The 21,984-nt window shown below is 40.9% G+C and overlaps 1 protein-coding gene across 1 annotated transcript in view; it reads left to right on the top strand.

Moving 5' to 3' along the window:
• Positions 1 to 20,251, top strand: part of UBTD2 (ubiquitin domain containing 2) — a 106,597-nt gene extending 86,346 nt beyond the window's left edge. The window contains exon 3 of the mRNA XM_037907000.2: positions 13,080 to 20,251. Coding sequence (XP_037762928.1) covers positions 13,080 to 13,477 — 398 coding nt within the window. The 3' untranslated portion in view covers positions 13,478 to 20,251. The remainder of the gene's footprint in view (positions 1 to 13,079) is intronic.
• Positions 20,252 to 21,984: the final 1,733 nt, after the last annotated feature.

Raw genomic sequence — 21,984 nt, 5'->3', positions numbered from 1 at the left:
AGTGTGCATCCGGAGGGTCTACACAGACCAATTAGCATGCTTTAAAAATCACACCCCCATAGGCACATTACCCCACTGTATAGGCAAGCTCAAGCTCTATGTGAGGTCAGCCTAAGGTAGATGTAGTGCTGACCTCACCAAGTTTACCTCACGGTAAAACAAGTGCCTGTTTTTACCTCAGGGTAGCTTATATGTGTGTGTTTAACGCGTGGTAAAAAATAATGCCTTTTTTAGCAGTGAATACAAGTTAGGCTATCTTGAGTGAAGTAACTTGAGCTAACTGTTGTAGTGAAGGCAAGCCCCAGGTGAAACTTGATTGCATTCATATGTATATAATTAATCAACCCGTTCATACAATACTGCAATAGACTCTTGTGTTACTATTAATCAGGTCAGGAAGTAGCTTGTTTGTAGTCTTGCTGAGTAGTGTGCTGCTGTTCAGACTTAAAGTAAAATCCTCTTACGAGTAAGAAAATACAAGCAGCAGATCTAATATGTTATCTTAAATACCAGCAGTAACTAAAAACCAAAGTCACTAGAATTCTGTTTAAGCCCCTTAAATTGAGAGTGTCTCTTACATTATTTTGGTTTTAGTCAGCACATAAAAATGTTACTGTCTCTGTATTAACCTCTTGGGTCCTGTCATGATGGGCAAAAAGAGGGTGTGGTTTTGATCATATTAAATTAACGTACTTGAACTAAAACAATTGAAAAATACCTCTTTTGCCCATAAAGACATTGCTATGTTCGGGAAACTGAAAAAGTTTTTGCTACTAAGATCAGGGAGTGCTCTTACCAATGTATTGGAGGACTCTGGCTCAGGTCTACTGCAGCTTCTCCCATCTCTCTGCAACTTCTAGAAGTGTATAGGTTTTATGTCATAAACTTCCGGCATTGGGGAGGAAGTGGGGTGTGTGTGCGTTTTTCCCAGTCTAATCCTAATGGCCATTTTATAACATCATTACAACCTCACAGATAGAGAATGCAGTTGGATGCTGCCGCCCAACTGCTCTGTCCTCTGCATTCAGAAGGAGGAATTGAAGGAGGCTTTACAAATCTGGTTTAGGAGGGTAGAGGGAAAAGCTTCTGCGCAAGAAGAGCCTCCAGCAGAACCAAGATAGAGAAGACTGCTCATGCCCACTTTATTAACAACAAGGAGAAGCAAATCTGCGTGTGTTGCATAAAACACTGTTTGATTTTTATGGTTGGTTCTCCATACTGAGAGCTGTTCACTGGGTTTTTGTGTATATGAGCGTCTGACTGCTAGGGCTCTCCTTTGGGGCACAACTCCAAGATTATTAAAAATAAAAACCTAATGATATTAAAGGCTGTGACAATTTCTGTAATTCTGTAAATTCAGCTCTACAGACAGCCTCAAATTCACCAAATGCCTGGTCACTTAAAATGCTGGTAAATTAATTCTCCATGGGGTATGCAGTATAGGTACAGTAGATCTTGATCACCAGTGAATCCTTTTTTTAAAAAAGGAGATGAAGAGTGCAGAACAGTAAATGTATTTGAAGGGAGTGGGAGAGAAGAACCTCTAACAAAGATAACTGGAGTATTTTTAAGAAGACTGTCTAGGCATGGAATCTATTTTAATGAAATGCAAAGCAGAATGGCACATGAATACTTTATTATTAGCAAACAGGACTTGTCATCTTTGAGCCCTGCTGTAGTGTTTTTTGAATGTGGAAGCTATGATCCTGCTGCCATATTAGATCTATGTTCTACAGAGTGTTAGAGAAAAGTGGCAGTATGTATGGTGATGTTGACACCAAGATCACAGAATATTAACACATAAGTGACTTCCTTTGGCAAATCTGATTTCTGGATAAAGCAACGTTGACTGACACATCTATTCTCCTTGTGGAGTTTCTCATGTAGCAAAAGTCTAATGTGCTAAAAATTTGTGGTGCGCATGAGGAGGAAGATAAATCAACTTCAGAAAATTGTCAGTGGAAAATTCAGTCTTGCTCCTTTAGGTTACTAGTTAGACTCTGGTTCAGGCTGGTAATGATTGAAAGCCATTGCCTTCTGACAATGTTCATTAGTCCAAAGTAAATTGTTGGTAGTCTGTCTGGTGAGAAGACATTTGTCCACATCGCAAACCACTACTACATGCTGAGCTGATTTGCACAGTTGTTGGGACTCCCAATGAGGGAGCTAAAGCTTGAATGGGCTGTGGAGTCTGTACTATCCTTTCCCCTCCTCCTCTCCCTCCCCCCCCCCCCCCCCCCCAAGGTTTTTTCCTCCAGGAAATCTTTGAGGCATGTTGTTGGGAAACAGGCACTCTACCTGTGCTTTGAGTGCTTGGTGGATAGAGGACTTCCATCTTCAATGCCTTCAGTTCATTATCTTTAACCAGCACTACATTTTGTGGATGGACAATTTCCGAATAACTGTAGTGGGAGGTTTCAGATTACTGTAGAGTTTTATGTGCATACTGGAGATGTAGGTCCTTTTCTGTACTTCTCCTCTTTAACTTTAGACAAACAACCTAAAACTTTACTGGATACCAAACCCTTTGGCAGTCTCAGAATTATTCCTAGCAAATGTTTTCTACTGAACATGCCTGGAGCTGTGGTCCCCTGCAAATTGTTCTCTGCTTCATGCTTCAAACCCAAGTTTGTTCCCTCAACCAGGAACACAGTAAAGGGAAAAACAGCTCATACCATGCAGTGCTGGAGCATGCATTCAATCTTGATGTTCTAGAACAGTAGTTTTCAACTGCGGGGCACGACCCAGTACTGGGTCACGGAATGTAAGGCACTGGGTCGCAGCGGCTCTTGTCAGCACCGCCCACCGGGTCGTTAAAAGTCCTGTCGGTGGTGCTGCCCGGCTAAGGCTGGCTAGTTCCTACCTGTTCTGACACCGCGCTGCACCCCAGAAGGGGCCAGCAGCAGGTCTAGCTCCTACGCGGGGAGGCCACGGGGCTCCACACACTGCTCCCCATCCTGAGCACTGGCGCCGCGTTCCCATTGCCCAGTTTCAGGGGTTTGGGGTTTTTTTGAGACACGTTTTTTGGCAGGAGTTAGTGTTCATTTTGACAGATGTAGTAGGTTTGTACTTAAGGTGCTACTGTGGCTAGCCAAAGGATGCTATGCAATTAGTGATGATAATCATGCTCAGTGTTCCCTCTAATTTTTTACATCCATGTGCAGAAAGAATTTTATGTGCACCAATATGGAGGTGATGTGTGATACATTCATGTGGTGGGGGTGGGACCAAGGGGTTCAGAGTGTGGGACGGGGCTCAGGCCTGGGGCAGAGGGTTGGGGTGTGGGGAGATGCAGGTTCCGGGGTGGGGCTGGGGATCAGGGGTTCGGGGTGCAGGAGGCGGCTCAGGGCTGGGGCAGAGGGTTGGGGTATGGGGGGGTAGGCTCTGGGGTGAGGCTGGGGATGAGGGGTTTGGGGTGCAGGCTGCCCTGGGACTGCACTGGGGAGAGAGGACTCCCCCCAGCCCTCTCTTACCGCAGTAGTTCGCGGCCGGGGAAGAGGCACCTCTCCCCGGCTGCGGCAACTCCGGCGGGCCTGGGCCACACCGAGGGAGGGTCTCCTCTCCCCGGCCGCAGCAAGTCCAGGGCAGGTCCACACTGGGGCCAGCGGGGAGGGGTGCCTCTCCCCACTGCAGCCCTGAGCCCCTGCACAGGGCTTAATAGGCAGCTATGCAGCCACGCAGCTTAGAGGGCACTTAGATCGTGCTTTGCAGTTTTGGGATGGTAGAGTTGCTGACAGGGCAGGGAGAGAACTCACCAACATGGTCTGTGTCCCAAAATCTTTTACAGTTTTATTTGTGTTGATTACACTAATTTTAAGCATGTGAGTAGGGCCCTACCAAATTCACAGCCCATTCTGGTCAATTTGACGGCCAGAGGGTTTTTACATTGGTCAATTCAAGGATTTCAGATGTTTAGGTCTGAAATTTCACAGTGTCGTAAGTGTGAGGGTCCCAACCCAAAATGGGATCATGGGGGGGGGGGGGTGCAAAGTTGTTGTAGAGGGGGTCCCAAGATTGCCACCCTCACTGTCTGGGCTCTGAAGGCAGCACCCTCCCAGCTTCCTGCAGTTAGAGGTTCCCGGAGGTGGGTAGGATCTCCCCTGTGCTGCTGGGAGCACCCTGAACAGAGACTCCTAGCTGCTAGTCCATGCCAGGGACAGATTAAGACAGGGGCCCCCAGCCAATCTGGGGGCCCCCCTAAGAAATATGAGTTCCAGCCCCAGAAGAAGCCTGGTTTTCAGGGGGTTAAGTTTAGCCACTTGCTACATTCTGAAAGGCCACTAAGCACCACTGGACAACTTTAACTGTGTGTTAGTGAAGTGCTTTAGCACTTAATTTCCTTGATTATTTTTTTGTTTTTAAATAGGGTCTCCGCAACCCAACTTACCACAGCCCAGCTCTCCCTATCCGCTGCCTCTGGTTCCTTGGCAATGATTACCTGGTCACAGAATGCATAGGCTGCATGTTAGTCCCTTCGCTGCCTCTGCTTAGCGTCCCATCTCTGCCTGTCCAGCAGCCTGGTTCTCCCTCCTCAACCGTCCTTGCTGTGGAGAGGCAGGCATCAGCATGGGACCTGCAGGTTGAGGTGATAGAGAGAGAATGCAGAATCCGTGCAGAGACCAGCATGCAGCTAGTAGGAATACTTTGAAGGGCGGGACAGACATTGGAGAGGCATAAGAAGAAGGATAGACCTGTAGTAAAAACCTGGGACTTGAGAGAGCTGGCTTCAATTCCCTGCTCCTCAACAGACTTCCTGTGTGACCTGGGGCAAGTCACTTTGGGCATGTCTACACTACAAAATTAGGTTGACCTTCGTTACATTGATGTACAACCACTACAGTGTTGAATCAGTTTTACATGTCCACACTATGCTCCTTGTGTCGGCAGTGCACATCCTCACCAGGAGCACTTGCACTGATTTAACTGCCAGTGTGGGGTATTGTGGGATGGTTTCTGAAAGGCAGCAACAGTCTATGTAAACAATGCAGTGTCTACACTGACACCGCGTCAACCTAACTACATCGACCTAAGCGCTGCACCTCTCATGGAGGTGGAGTTAAATCAGGGTAGTGGTTGACTTGCGTCTATGGGAGCTGCATTTCAGTGTAGATGCTTACAGCATTAGGTTGACAAACTCTGTAGTCTCTGTCTCAGTTTCTCATCTGTAAAAAGAAGCTTCCCTGAGCCTCTCCCATACACACATGTCCACTGCTTTGAGCTTCCCCTCCCATGCACACACCACACTTCTCCTTGCCTCTCCATGGCCCTAATAAGTGTGGGAGAGCTATGTAGGGAGGTGGGAAGGTGGTAGGGCTGTGAGGAGTACATGGTATCACCTGGAGGCAGGAACAGGCAGGAGAGTGGAGATGCAAAGTCCCTGCCCCAAGACTAGGCCTAGGTCAGGGCTTCTCAAACTGTGGGTCGGGACCCCTCAGGGGTTCGTGAGGTTATTACATGGGGGGTTGTAAGCTGTCAGCCTCCATCCCAAACACTGCTTTGCCTCCTGCATTTATAATGGTGTTAAATATATTAAAAAGTGTTTTTAATGTAAAAGGGGGGGGGGTCGCACTCAGAGGTTTGGTATGTGAAAGGGGTCACCAGTACAAAAGTCTGAAAACCCCTGGCCTAGGCCCTAAGGTATGGGGAAAGGTGCGCTACGCATCACCCTGCAACATAGGAGCCACAGAGAAGTGTGAAGTAGCCCATTCATCTCAATAATCCATTCTCAGCTGAATGGCAACACTCCATAGAGCTGAATATAGCTTAAAACAATAGCTTTGAGAGGTGTGAACTGCTCTGTTGAATTCAGCCTGTATTCTCCTCTCCTCTCCCACCCCATGTCAGTGCTTGGGAGCCTGTCATACACCAAGTATACCTTTTCAGCCCCCCCACCCAAAGGGACAACAGGGCCCAGACCCTGACTCACCCACAAGGAAAGGGGGGCAGAAAGGAAAAGGGTCAAATTCTCCCCCCCACCCCCAGGGGCAGGGATCCCCAGACACCAGCTTCCTCACTGAGGACAGGGAGAAGGGCTCAGACTCCCCAGATTCCAGCGCATGTAGCAGGGGAGAATATGGGGCTGACCGTTCCACTGGCCTGAGCCCTCAACCCATGTCCCCTTCTTGCACTCTCCCAATCCCCACAGCCCCAGCACCCCCTCCACATGCTTCCTCAACTGCCCCAACCTGCCCATATTCCCTAGCTTTGCACCCAAAAAGTTATTAGAATCTAAAAGTGTTGTGAGCATCTCATGTTCAGAGTTCCATTGTTCAGAAGTATTATCCTGTCTTTCATCTTCCCTCTAGTTAATCAATGCTAATGGATTAATGCTTGCGCTCTGGTATAATAAACCTCCAAGTGGAAAAGTAACAACATGTCCAGCAGTCATTCTCTCATATCTGTGTGGAGCATGGGTAATTTATTATCTTTCAGAAAATAGCTAGAGCCCTTCTAAATTAGCTGTAAAATGAGCAGGGCAGACTCCACAAAAGTAAGTAAACAAAACAAAACACTTGATAGAGGCAGATAATAGCTACATGACAACAGATAGCCGTTGCTAGACCTATCCTCTATTAATTTATTTAGTTCTTTTTTGAACCCTATTATAGTCTTGGCCTTCACAACATCCTCTGGCAAAGAGCTCCACAGATTGACTGTGTGTTGTGTGAAGAAATACTTACTTTTGTTTGTTTTAAACCTGATGCCTATTAATTTCATTTGATGACCCCTAGTCCTTGTGTTAGGAGGAGGAGTAAATACTACTTCCTTGTTTACTTTCTCCACGCCAGTCATGATTTTATAGACCTCCTTAGTTGTCTCTATTCCAAACTGAAAAGTCCCAGTCTGATTAATCTCTTCTCATATGGAAGCTATTCCATATCTGTCTATATTTTCTTGCCCTTTTCTGTACATTTTCCAACTTCTAGTATATCTTTTTGGAGATGGAGCAACCAGATCTGCACGCAGTATTCAAGATGTGGGCATGCCATTGATTTATATAGAGGCAATATGATATTTTCTGTCCTATTATCTATCCCTTTCCTAATGATTCCCAACATTTGTGTTAGCTTTTTTGACTGCTGCTGTATATTGATTGGATGTTTTCAGAGAACTATCCACAATGACTCCAAGATCTCTTTCCTGAGTGGTAACAGCTAATTTAGATCCCTTCATTTTATATTGCTTCCCTAAAGGAGCTGTGGGTGACATGCACTAGCTGAGATAAATGTCAAGTGACTGGAATCAATTGTGGGTGCTCAGAGCCATAGTTTGAGTCCCCAGTGAGTGCAAAAATTAGTTACAAGACTGGAATTTGTTTGTTTTTTAAAAGGTGTTTTTTTTCAGGGAGCAGTATCTCAAGAACGCTTTGCTCAAATGACCTCAGATTTGGACCTTTAACACTGCCCAGTGCCTCCATGAGGCACATCAAATATCAAGACAATCCTAGTAACCATGAAGATTTTAGAGCACTTAGAAAGGTCATCCTTTAAATAGAAAGGACTTATTATCCTTAACTATAGCAGAGCAGCCGCTCCACTATAACATAATTTAGTATATTGTATTTTACCCAGCAGAGCATCTTCAGGCTGAATAGTGTTCTTTCATTCTTCAGTGCTGAAGAAATGGGGTTGTAATGACCTCAACATTTTAATGTGCAGTGCACACAGTGTGAGTGCAGATGGAACTTGCACTTTCATAAAACGTTTAATTTCTCCTCTTTTTGTAACACCTACCTCTGCTACCTGTACATCCTCAGGTCCCCATGCTGATTTTATTTTTTTTAGGCAGTAAGCTGTCTATCTTCAAACTGGTTAAAGCCACTCTGAACTGTCCAGCAATTTTTCTCCGTGGGTGCTGCAGCCCCGGAGCACCCACAGAGTCAGCGCCTATGCTCAGAACTCCTGCTGGCTCAGAAAGTAGTTTCCTTTTGTGGACTTGAGCCAGACCTGTAATGTTCTTTTAATGGTAGAGTTCTTTTCCATTGAATTTGGAATGAGAATTATTAAATGCTTAACACTTACTGTCTACAAGCCCTTGCTTCAAACTGCTTGAGTAAGTGTTTTATGCTAAAAAGAGGATAAAGATAGAAGCTCAGTTGGAACCCTTTGGTTATTTAAGCAGTTGTGAGACTGTTGGATTCTGGGAAAAGCACTTACACTTCATGAGGAGTTGATGAGGCAATGTAATGTACGGTAGCTTTACAGATGTTAAAATTTGTGTCGCAGGTGTAGGCTTAGTGTGGCTGGCAATTGAACATGAAAAGAGCATGGGGAATTCACACTTGTTTACTTTAAAGTACTTCACCCACACCATTGATATTCATAGTTAGTTTATTGTTTTAGTGCTTAGTGTGGCACATAGGCTTCTGCAAATATTGTTATGCCCCACCTTCCGGAAAACTCAAGAACTACAGTTGTTTAACTTTTTAATACTGCTCCAATCACTAAGTTATATGGGTTTGACTGCAAAGTTGCACGTTTTTGTTTTTTTTTTTACTCTCCCAGTTTGTATTAATGGTAAGTTGCATAAACACAAAATATCACAGAAGATGGTTCAGTGTTCATGTTAATAGTTATTGCCGTCTAGGAATCCCTAACCACTATGAACTAGAATAAGATAGATTCACTTCATATAGGCCCTCAAACCACCATCGGATGGCAATGTCTTTCAGGAATTAAGAAAAGGAGTACTTGTGGCACCTCAGAGACTAACAGATTTATTTGAGCATAAGCTTTTGCTCAAATAAATTTATTAGTCTCCAAGGTGCCACAAGTACTCCTTTTCTTTTTGCGGATGCAGACTAACACGGCTGCTACTCTGAAACCTTTCAGGAATTAGTGACCCAGGCTAGATTCAGAGCAGCAATCTATAGATGAAAGTCTTGCAATTGCCAGTGTTTTGAGCAATCCAAGCGTCCTTGAGTTGAATAATATACATGCTTTAGGAATGGAGATTTTTTTCAGTAATAAGAACAAATGAACCAGCTGTTTCTAGGATGATTGAAATGTTATAAATACACAGACATTTAAACTCTTTAGATGAACTACTTGTCCTTGGCATGCTAGGAAAAAAATTCTCCTCAGACAGCAAATCTGTTGTTGTATTTTGGGGGGGGTTAAGTCTGGTCAGTTTTAAATTTTGGGTTCTTAATGGGTTTATCTTGAAACTGCTGAGGATCTATGTAAAAGTGAAGCACCATTGAGAACAGCAAATAAGATTTTGCTGCATCTTCCTGAAGTTAGAGTGTTATGTAGCTTGAATAAAGGGCTGTTGGAATGCATTAAAGATTCTTTTATAGCTTTGAATAAGTGTGGGCATACAAACTTGATCTTGATTTCATCAAACTATTCCAGAAATTTTACATTAGTAGCGTTTGGATCTATTAAATTAATAATGTTTAACATGCAGGACAGATGCATCCAAATTCTGATAGCATCATACCCGTTCAAGCACAGAAACCAGTCCTTTTTTCCACTAGGGTTTTCAGTTACTAGTCTAGGAAAAAGTTCTTCACGCTGATAACTAGTTAGGGTGACCAGATGTCCCAATTTTATAGGGACAGTCCCGATTTTTGGGTCTTTTTCTTATATAGGCTCCTATTACACTCCACCCCCGTCCCGATTTTTGACACTTGCTGTCTGGTCACCCTATAACGAGTTAAGACACAGTTTTATAGTCTATATAGTACTTCATCTTTAAAAAAATTTCTAATCCAGTGTGCTTGATATTAACTTTGTTTTTTTAATCAGTTTTGATTGTTTTTCTGTTTAAAACCCTAAAACTGTTGCAAGTCTGTGCAACAAGTATTAAGAAGCTTTCTGTGCCGCCTTCTGACTTATGCCAAAATGTCCCTGTTCTCCAAGAATATATTACTTCCTTTAAGTTAGCAGGACGTTCCCCCCACCCTTACTCTGTTTGTAAGCCTGTGTTGCATATTTATTACTATAAGAGACTCAGCATTGTTCTCTGGCGTCAGTCAACTGACGTGAGTCAGCGGTTTCAAAGGTTAATACCTGATACTGCCACATGGGAAGGTCAGTATCAGATTACTCAAGTAATTATTATTACAGTGGGCTCTCTGTTATTGAGAGGTTCTCAGTCTTTGGTTCATGGAATGTTTGTGGCCCACATAGCACTACTTGGTTGCCCACAAAGTTCTGTAATCTCTCACGTGGTGCCATCTCCCCTTGTATCCACCTACTCACTTGCATTAGAAGATAAAATACACAGCTTTCCTAATACTGTTCCTTGAAAGCAGTTGCTGTAGTTGCCACAATGTTATGTGCCAGTGGCATAGAAGGGATGTGATTTGCACTTCAAAAACGTTTTAAAACTGCTGCTTAAAATAAACATGCTGCCAAAGGAAGTAAACTATTGGTCTCTACTTCCTTGAGACAGACACAAAATTATAGTAGGCCATCTTACACATTACTTTCTCTAATGAAGCTTCATCCACCCCTTTCTTCACATTGGTGCCATATCCTTCTGTATTCCCAGCCTCTTACATATAGTTATGTACATGCTCAGGCTATGTCTACACTACAGCCTGTGTCGGCATAACTTATGTCACTCGGGGATGCGAATAAACCCCTAAGCGACATGAGTTACATTGATTTAAGCGTTCGTGTGCACAGCGCTGTGTCGGCAGGAGAGCTTCTCCCACCAACATGGCTTCTGCCATTCGCTGAGGTAGTGTTTTTATTCCAACAGGAGAGCTCTCTCCAGTCGGCATAGAGCATCTTCACCAGATGCGCTGCAGGGGCGCAGCTACATTGGCACATTTAAGATTTCCAAGAATCTTAAAAATATTTCACAGTGGTGGAGAAAGATTGAAAGTTTTGAAGACGGGGTTCCAAATACATTTTTTTGTATTTACGGTTTATCTTAAACCTTTCCTAGTCCTATCATTAGACCTGTGCATTTTTCAATGGCAAGACGGCAACTTTAGTTTTCCCCTTTCAGAGTCCTCAAAGAATTGTGTGCATGTTCCAAGAAAACTGCTCTGACTTAGCTGTAGTTGGTTTTTAATATTGCTTACCTGATTATGATTAAGCAACCTGCTGTTTATAGCATATACTTTGGCATTGGTGTTGGTTCAAATGGACTAGGAATATGGATCATGAAGAAATCCCTTGGCAAGCCTATCCTAATGGTACGTTATCATTGTATTTCATATTAACCCCTCGATGGCCCTGCCCTGCCACAGCAAATACGTTTTTTTAAAAATGGATAGTGGTATATAGTTTCGCTTCCTTGGGACTATAAAAATGCTAGACCTATTTGGTTGCATGTAGCAAAGCACTCAAAAATATAAAATTACTGTTCACAGGAAAAATTAATCCTGCTGTGTTGGATATTTGCTATAGTGATTAGGTACTCAAAAGAAAAATGTGTACTGTTTAAAAAAGGGGGGAGGGGAAATCTTTGGGCTGTGAAAACTGAAGGACTTAGTTATTTCTCCTGTCATACTTTATATAAAATACCGGGTGAGCTACAGATTAAGTGTTAATTAGTCCTGCTTGGTTTACTGTGGGATCCACAAGACAGCACAAGATTGAAATGGGTGGTACAGACTGTTATCTTCTTTCATGTAGTAGAGCTGCCCTTTTGACCATTTTAAGGGAAAAAAGGACCTTCTACTAGAAGTGAGCAGGCAGTTTGGGGACACAACTATCACTGGATAATATTTGAGTTCAGTACAACTTCACTTGACCAATACTAGAGTGCTCCATTTTTCAGAGAAGTTTGTCTACTCCAGACATAATTCTTTCACGTTTTGTTCACTTCTTCAAAACGTGCTCTGCTGCAGGAAAACCTTATTCCTCTAGATTTGTTATGAAACCCACTGTATCATGATTGTTGCTGGTCACACAAATAGAGATGGAAGTCCTGACATGTGACAGCTTTTGGGACATTTATATTTTAATTCGTCAATGCTCATTGTATGTTTAATTTATGTTGGTGAAGAATGAGGTAAAAGTATCTCTTTTTAAAAAACAGAATATTTAAAAAGAATATGTAGGTTTCTGTTTCAAATAAAGTAGTTCTCAGCATCAGATGCTACTGTTAGAATGAAATGAAAGAGCTATGCAGTATGTCCCCAAGTTATAATTTCATGTTGCAGTAATTTTTGCTGATCAACCAAACAGCAAGGTTTAAGGCAGCTCATTGTCAGCATGAAAAAAGCCTCCAACTAGAAGAGGCCTTAATTTCTAATGGGGAACAGTTGGGATGGTGTGTGCAGAACTGCAGAGTCAAAGAGTTTTTAAAATATTCTGTAGCTCAGGGAATTGGCTCATCTTCAAACATTTGTAACTACAAAAAGATGGATAATCTTGCAAGTGTATGTGCCCCATCTAGGGGCAAGAATGAGAAAATTCATTACAAGCAGGTAAATGCAAGACAATGTCGCAGCATTTCCTTGGTATGCAAATGTATGCTTTTTAACTCCACTGAGAGGGGATTTCTGCTCTGATTTAGGAAAGCAAAGGCTGGTTTGCACTGCATCTCATTTTCCTGACAAGCTGCATGACTGTGATATGTGACGCAGGTAGTCAGGCTTCAATTCTTGCTTGACCTTACTTTAACTGAAAACTTCATTGCTAAAAATGAGTGCTCTGCCACATTTTTCTAGTGTAATTCTTGAAAGTCTCATGGTGAGAAGTGTGCCTTTACAGTGCACACACTGTGATTCTTATTAATAGCTTTGTAAACGTAAGTTATAATTCCTGAGTTGTCTGTTGAACCTCCCTTACAACATCAGTAGTGAGAGAACTCCATATCCAAGAATGCAAATCAGTTTCCTTTTGCTTTAACGTTGAATGCTGAATGGTATTTTTGTTCTTCTTGATGGTGCCCACCCACAATGAGCTTGGGAGAAAAAGGGATTCTAATTTGTGAAATTTCAGGCATATAATAGTGTAATATCTGTCCAAAACTTTCTGTAATTTTAATCACATGCATATAATGCAATCTTCCATTTTTCTAATAACAAGAACAAATGTTTTAGTGGTTACCACTAGTTTGATTTACATGTAAAATGCATTTATTTATACTGTTTTTTCCTCTGTTTCCCAAAGGTGCTCTTACAGAGTGCTATGATGAACTGGGCAACAGATACCAGCTTCCAGTCTACTGCCTGGCCCCGCCTGTCAATATGATAGAGGAGAAGGGAGACCTGGAGACTCTAGATATTCCCGATCCACCACCCAATTCTGGGCATGAATGCCAGCTTCGCTTGCGCCTCTCAACAGGCAAAGACCTCAAACTTATGGTCCGCAGTATGGACACAGTATATCACATGAAGAGGCGACTGCATACGGTGGAAGGAGTGGAGCCCAGCAGCCAGCGCTGGTTCTTCTCAGGCAGGCCGCTCGCAGACAAAATGAAACTGGAGGAGCTGAAAATCCCGAAGGATTATGTGGTGCAAGTCATTGTGAGCCAGCCCTTAACAAATCCAACCCCAGTGGAAAACTGATTCTGTTTGTTTTTTGATTCTCCATTCCTCCTCCTCTATCATATGGGATTTATTTTCTCTGCTCTTATTTTTCCTGCTAATGGATTGGTTCCAAGAAATGACTAGCAAAAATTCCATCTGTGATGGAGATCTGCAGAAACAAAACACAAATGTAAACTGTCCCTTGGGATTTGCCTGATCTGATATTTTTTAACACCACAGAAAGAAACACATGGCAAATGCAATGAAGGGTTTGTGTAAGGGGGAAGTCTGTCATTTAAACAATAAAAACCTGTAATAATGCTTGGAACTGTAGGTGGAGCGTTGATCCATGGAGAAAGCACTTCTTTTAAAAAAGAGAAAAAAATAAACCAAATTGTAGTACTTCATGAAATCGGCACCACTTACAGTTCATCCCAGAAGTGTAGCTTCTCTGGTAGGTCCACTCTGCTCGGTATTTATGATGATTTTTTCTGTTTTGGTTTAACTCATGTGCTGTGTCAGATTACTCCTGTGGCGTAGTGAATCTCATCCAGAGAGAGGTGGACTGAAGAACGGATTTTTGTGTTGCGTTCTATCAATGCTGTGTTCCACCCCAAATGTGGCTCTTCTTCATGTTCATACGAACCGGTTTTAGCACATTCCAGGATGGTGATAAATGGGCTTGTGCCGTTTTGAGGCTTCAGTGTTTGGTAAATACTGCGTTCTGGAGCATTAGGCAATAATTTAGGAAGTGTATACACATTTTAATAAATCCTTCATGTACTGTACTGTAAAGTTACTTGCTACAATGTTGACTTTTGCTGAAGTTTTCTGGCTCATTGGCACCTGAATAATGTGCCTACTAAATTACTGTACCCTTCTCCATCCTGTAAAAGACAATTAACAAAAGGCTAGCTGATTACAAGAGGGACACTGATATGGGATTAAAAAAAAACGCACGACCTTTATCAGCTGACATTGGTATCCTAGCCTAGAATGTTTCCAGATAAAATCAGAAAGTTACACCCAAATATGATTGAATGCAATTTTCCCCTTTCTGAATTCTCAGAGGACACACTCTGTGGAAAATCATAGAAAGGAGACTATAAAGCACACTACATTCAGTTGTTCATGTCACTACCAGTAGAAACAGAGGCCATTCCCTAAGTCTCAGTGTTGGAGGACATGGTCACTTTCTAGTCCGTAGTTGTGGAAATATGTTCACTGTAATGCATCAGGAGCTTAGAATGTGATCACTCAGTTTAATATCCGGCACTTTCCCTTTAGAATGTAAAAGGAGCCTTTTTTTCTGGGAACAGACACCTATGTTGCAGTGTGCTTTGGACAACATTTATGATAGTTTTTCACCTAACAAAATAAATTAATAGGATGAATATAATGTTGAAAAAAATAATGTAATTATTGAGTAGTTGTTACCACGTTAAAAGAAACTGATCTAGTTCCTTTGTTTGGCTGCTCTGCATCTCTCAGAGTTTGGGATATAGGGTATATCCTTCTTTGAAACTATGTCCCGCACTCCTTTTATAAACACAATTATTTTTAGTTTTTCAATCCTCGTGCACTCAAATGACTTAATTCCTACCAAACCTCTATTCTGCCTATTCAGACATGGTTCACTATATTGCTCTTTCTGTCTTCCATACCTAAATCTAAAATTGCCTAGAATGGCTTTTATTCCACTGATAGTGGAGTCACTATTTTAGGATTGACACTTTTAGATTTGAAGTGAAGAGAGCTTCTTTAATTCTGTACAGTTTAATGGGCGGTGGTTTACTTGGCAAATAGTGTAAAATTGGAACTAGCAGAGTTCAGTTGAAATTGCCAGCTCCTGAGGCTTTCCATATTGCTCTAACCTTTTTATCTGTTCACTGGCTAGGTGGCACTTTGGATTTAGTACACTAGTCTTTCTCTTTTAGAAACTGAAGTTCATATTTGATACCACATCACACATGAGCATGAGCTTTGCTTTTATCATAGTTCCCATGTTGTATGTCACAAAACCAAAATGCTCCTTGGCACAATTCACTGTCAGATCTACTCAAGGTAGGTTGAAGCCTGGCAACACAGAAGTGCAATGACAGGGTTGTATGGAGGAAGCCATGTCATTTAGTCCCTCATTTTTGCGAGCACCAAATTGACTTCCACATTTTTTTTTGTAAAAAAGGCAAAAATTAGACTTAAGCCCTGACTTGCACCAAAGCCTTTGGATTTTTTCACAAAGGGTGTAAAATTCACAAAAATCAGAATTTTTAAGACAAAATTCAGCTAATATGTAGTGATTCTTTCACCACATCTTTTGCATCTTGAAGGGGGAAATAATACTGGATTTCTGCACAACCACCTTAAAAATCTCATGGATTTTTCGCTGTTCAAATGTGCCTGGTAAAACTAGATTGTTTGTTTTAAAATATAACATTTATTTTATATCTAAGCAACAGATAGTCATTTCATATCTGGAGCAGCATGTCTTGTGAAACATAGTACAAATTTTTGTTTTAATCTGTTTTTGTGATGGAGTTTCCCTAGAATCAATTCTGGAAGGGGGGAAAAGTTACAGCTGTAAAGTAACAAAGCTGTAACTAGGATAATGATGATTTTGTAACTTCCAACATCCTTTTGTAGAATGCATTTTCAGAGATAGTTTGAGGTGATTTACTGAATATAATTTTCAATATTACAGGTTTCTGACAAACAATTTAAATGCATTTTCACACTTCCTTTGAAAAAGCATCAACTGTAGTATGTTGTGCTGTAACATGCAACAATTTTTTACATTAAGTATTTTGATAGCAGAGAGTGAGGAGAAGGATGTCTAAGCAATTTTGAATTGGTTTTCATGCATGTAGGGGTGTGAGCATTGCTGGATTTGATCACCCATGGGGCCGTTGCATAGAAAACATACTCTCCTTCCCGTCTCCCTAAGCACATAAGCACAAATCTCAAAACCAAGCAGTCTGATTGCAAACCCCTTTTTTTAAAAAGATGAAAATGAATACTGGTCTCTTATCCCCGTCTTGATAAGCTGACAAACCTAACCACACAACTTTATTTTTGAATATAGAAGATATAACTGGAAACAAAGAAATTTCATAAGATCCATATTAAGGAAAAGAGTAATGCTTCTAACAAGGAGATCATTTCTGAAAATGTGCGTATATGTGTGTTCATGCTGATGAACATATTGTATGTGGCTATAATCATTCAGTGAATACTATACTTCCTTTTATCTGTAAGATGACCAGGTTTGGTATTCCTACTAGACCCCTGGCTATAAAAACAGAAATGAACAGGACAAGAGTTTGCCCCCACACAAATTTATGCAATTTCCACTGGACTCAGTGGGAACTGTGCACTTGCATCCCAGAGCAGAATTGGGGCCCATGTGTAGCATTAGGAAATAGATAGGCATGGGACACCATTCTGGGGCAAGAAGGAGGAAAAGCAGAACTTTGTGGGTAGATTTTGGATCCCCAAAGTGTGACTAGTGAAGTTCTAAAATGCAGCTTCTGGCCATGCTGTCCTCACCTTGCAGTCATAATAAGAAAATCCCAGCTAGCTGCAGGGCTGAATTACTCCAAGCAATTTCTATCCATCATTCAAGAAAGGCAAGTATGAGCACATATTGTTGTATGCATTTTTATTTGAATATGTGTACTCAGATTCAATATGGCATTTGTGCTCCTGACAAGTTTCCTATGTGACCTTTATTTGTTGTATTATAGATTGGGCACCCCAATCAATGTGCAGTATCACACTGTTCAGTGTCCTCAGACAGGATACACTAATTGGGAGATTTTTATAATGTGTACCCAAGAGTTGACATAATCAAGTGAGGAGTAATAGGATAAAGTTTTCAGTAGATTCATAGGCCTTGTATGTGTCACTCCTGATTAACTTTGGCCAGGAAGTGATTCCAGGAAATTACATTTTTACATTCTTATGTCAGTGACAGGTCTGTTTAACACAGAGCTTAGACTTTTGTGCTTGTTATTGCAAAGGTGTCACTTGTATCTGACCCAGAAGTAATGGACAAGCTAAACTCTACACTCTCGGAATAGCTTTAAAGGCAGAGGATCAACAACACTACATATAGTCTAATGTAAAAATTTATCAGAAATGGGACATATTGGATATGTATTGCTAACATTGTTACAAAGTGTTTAGTTTTACAAAAAGAACAAGTGATCACACTTTTCCATAGTATGTAACTTTTGAATTATGTTTCCACTATGTTGGCCCTTTGTGCATTACATTTTGTGAATATCGTCTACAGAAAACTCTATTTGAGACAGTAATATTAAGAAAACTTTCGACTTCCTTGTCAAAACCTGCAATCTCTACTTGTCTGTATCTGGGAAATATTTGGAAAACTAAGTGATGTGAAAGTGCAGTGTAAATAGGGGATTTTTTTATAGCGATTGGGTGGCTAAGGGCACCATGTAAAAATAAAACCACCTCCCTTTGCCTTTCTCAAAAAGCTGAATCAGTTGATTTAGTAGGAGAGAAAAAGCAATCAGGATTAATATTTATGTGACAAAGCAACACATTCGGTTTACATCATGACGTTCAATAAAGCAAATGGCCTATTGATAAAATATCGCTATAATATCAGACATGCTTCTGCATACGTATGCATTGTTAGTAAATATATTTTTGTTAGTTTGATGCAATGGTTGGGCTGCTTTTTAACCCATGGAATTTTGAAAGCATTTCAGCTGCATAAATGTTGACAAATTAAATGAGTGCTATAAATTTGTCCATCACTATTCTATTCATAAACGCAAATGCTAAAGTTACATTTCTGATTCTTGATTTATATTTTGCAGAATCTTTCACACATCATTGTAAATACGTTGTTAAAGACCCTGCATCTTATGAAAAGAGCTGATGTGTTCTTTATAAAAGATTTAAGAAAACCAATCAGCTCTTTTCATAATCTGTCCACTTCACTTTATAGATGCGTGTCAAGTGTTTGAAATGAAAATAATTTCCATTAATGAAAAAAGTTTCCTTTGTTTTCCACCTGTCACTGAATGTAGGCTTGCTCATGAATGTTGGACATCAGACATTCTTTTGGAATAGATTGTGTGTTTAAAAAGAGAGGTCTAAAGAACTTGCTTTCGGAAACTGGGTGAATTCCATGCACATGGCAAACTTTTTTTTAAAAAAGGAAGAAATGCATTTTGAGCCAAATCAGCGCCCCTTAAAATTTATTTAATATCCCAGCTTGTCCAATGAGTTAAAACAACCGTGCTTCTCTCTTGTACCAAAGTAAATAATATCATACTGTTGCATTTGCAACTACAAAATTGTCAGACAATACAAATCTGCCTGTTTAAAACTGCTTCATTTTCATAAAGCATTTTTAATTGCTTCATTCTGCAGATGGCTCTTCTCCTTTCACATTTCATCAGTTTCAACAAATGCTCCCTAGTGGTGTGGATGCTACTTCCTATTCATAGGACATGGTGGACCATCCATGATAAATCTAGGGCTATAGTTCTCCTTCCAAGGGAGAAACATAATAGTGCATATGCCACTGAGCCTACAAAAGTCAAATAGTTTGAAGACGTGGGTTTTTTTAATCAGCTGAGCTTCTTACTATGGACTTTGAAACTCTTATTAAATATAGCCACTGGACTATCCATGAAGAAGTGTGTTCCTATCCTTTTGAGCAGGGCCATTTGTTGGGTATCTGTCCAATGGAATGCTGTATTTGTACATTTAAATATGAAGACCAATGAATCAGAACCATGTGGCAAATTGAGAACTTAAAATCCTGACTCTTGCCTTATATTTTGTTCACCTGGAACTCCAAAAAATCCAGTTTTATTACTTTTAATCCTGTTGTGTGTTTTTTTCTGGCAATTTGAATCTAGCCAAAGACTGGAGACAGTTTAAGGAAAATTGAAGCAAATAAAATATGTTGATGTGGCTTTATTAAAGTAATCAAATGGTCTTATATCAAGGACCCTATTTGTGCCTCTCTTCTCCAAGTCCAGGGAATGTCTAGAAACTGGAGATATCTTTGAGCAATGAGTGCAATATTGTGCACTAGTCAGTTGGAGATGTGTAAGACACTTCATTTTCACTTGTTATGTGCAAGGGACTTAGGTTTATATCCTCTTTGCCTCATGGTAGTGACTTCCAAAGATGGCTGGTACCATCAAATTTGTACTTCTTGAAATATCTTCTCTTTTATGGTAAATCTCTTTTGTACGCAGTTTGTGTGCCATGTATCAAAGAAATAGTCATATTACATAGGATAAGGTGCTAGATAATTTGGTACTGATGCAGATAAATATTATTCCAACAGCTATTGAGAGAAGGATGAGGGGATTACAATGATGTGACTCTTCCCCCCCGCACCCCTCGCCCCGTAACTTTTATAAAATTAAATCTTTTAGCACTGAACACACCGGTTGTGTGAAACATGCTTTTTCCCCCCTGGCTAGTTCAGTCCAATGATTAATTCTTAGCCTATCTGGAGATGCTGTGAACACTGAGTTACATTAAGATTCATTGTATATTTTTATGTTGTACCTCTGTTATTTGGTTGACATATCACAGTAGTGTGCGCACATATTTTTTAATCAATTGCAAAGCACAAGTAGGTTGTCTTTAAACTTAAATTATGTGACTTTTTTTACATAGCTAGACGTCTGTAACATTGAGAGCAAAACATGAATTTCTATGAGTCAGAAACTCTGTACAAAACTTCTTGTATTAAAAAAAGCAAAGAAAAAACAATTTTTTTTTCTGGATTTAAAAATAAAATTAATACTGGAAACACCATGCCTTAAGAAACAAACTGAGTGTCATTTTTCTCTTTTTAAGTTATTGGAATGTGATTTAACTCCCAGTTGTATTTCTGCAATCTTTTTATTATACTTTTGGCCATGGAAGGTTAAGATGCTCAGGTCATAAAAACAAATGTATCATTCAGCAGTATCTCACACAATTTGTCTGTTAGGAATAGTGTAAAATAGGGTATGCAATCAGTGGAAGAATCCAGGTCCCTGGGGAGTGGGGTAGGGAACCAAAGGTCAAGTTTCTCCAACACCTTCAAAGTGTAGTGTGTGTGATATTACACATGGTCTGGTATTGTGGGTTTTATGGATGGAGGGAAATATTAAGTAATTTATCTGTGAAGTTGCCCTTTAATATTAAGTGAAATGTTAGATGGATCTCTTAGGGCATGTCTACATGGTGCCTTAGTCCACACCAGAAGGGAGTACATTTGAATACTCAACAGCATGTCATGCACTAACTGGCCAGGATGGACCCACTGGCATTCACTGTAACTTCCCTAATGCATATTAATGTAGTCCCATTTCAAACAGTACTACACAGTGTTCATAAGCAGGGTCCACACAAGCCAGTTAGTGCATGACACAGTAGTGCACACTAGAATTTGTACCCCTCTAGGATTAATGCACCATGTAGACAAACCATTAGTTTGGCCCATTTTTATAGTCTTAACTGCCTATCATGTCAAAAGAGCTTGAATGATCCTGGCTAAGTTGCTTTGCTCCCTTTATCATCCTTACAGTTAGTGTCACCTGTTTAACTTCTTTTTGGAGAGAGTGTTTTCATAACAGCATATAGAAAAAATAATGTAAGAACTAAATATAAAGAAATGAATGTGAAGATTTTTCTGTGTGTCCTTCCTGACTCTCTCCTTTTTTGATGGGGGAAGAACAGGAGCATGGTCTACTGCTACCCATCCTCAAGAGTTGTCACAGCTGCTATCCCTCCTCTTCTGGAATGGGCAGATGTTCCTTTGGAGCCCAGTAATTGCAGCCACTTTACATTTTGAAAGTTTGGTGTGTCAAGATGTTGAGACAACACAATCTCCCCTTTTGACAGTGCCCTTCATTCAAGTAACATATGGTCACATGTAAAGTGGCAATAAAGACACACACAACTTGTTGCTAGTGTCCAGAAGCCCAATGCAGGAAATGGGCTTTAGGTCTATATTTACAATAACTGATGTACCACCTAACAGGAAAGTGAATTCCAAGTCAAACGTTAACCAATTAAAGGGAGAGGAGCTTGGGTTGCTTAGGCCAGCGCTGGGGCTGAGGTTGGCCGGCCGGCTGGGGTGGGGCAACTGGGGCTGGGGTCCCTCTGGCTGGCGCGGGGAGGCTGGGGCTGGGGCCACTCCGGATGGCGTGCAGGGGGTTAATGGTTAAGGTCAGTTAACAGTAAGCCTAATGCTTATCAGTTAACTGTTTAACATTTTATATCCCTAATAAAAGACTATGCAAACCACTGTCCAGTTGCAGCAGCTCTGATTGTATGGTTATGGCTGCTGCGTGTGTCCAGTATACTCTGTCCTCACTCCTGAGTATGGAATAAATGTACTATTTGTACTTGTGAATGTATTTTCTTTTTTATTTAACTATTCAGCTCTATCTCACTCTACCACGTTACATAATATCCTATAAATGGCACAGCATTGCTTAACTGAAGTAGGTGTTAACCCTGCTGAGCTGGTCAAATTCCAACAGGGTAATTACATT

The sequence above is a fragment of the Chelonia mydas genome, chromosome 8, assembly GCF_015237465.2.
Source record: "Chelonia mydas isolate rCheMyd1 chromosome 8, rCheMyd1.pri.v2, whole genome shotgun sequence".
In the NCBI taxonomy this organism is placed as follows: domain Eukaryota; kingdom Metazoa; phylum Chordata; order Testudines; family Cheloniidae; genus Chelonia; species Chelonia mydas.
This window is presented reverse-complemented; position numbering and strand designations above follow the sequence as displayed.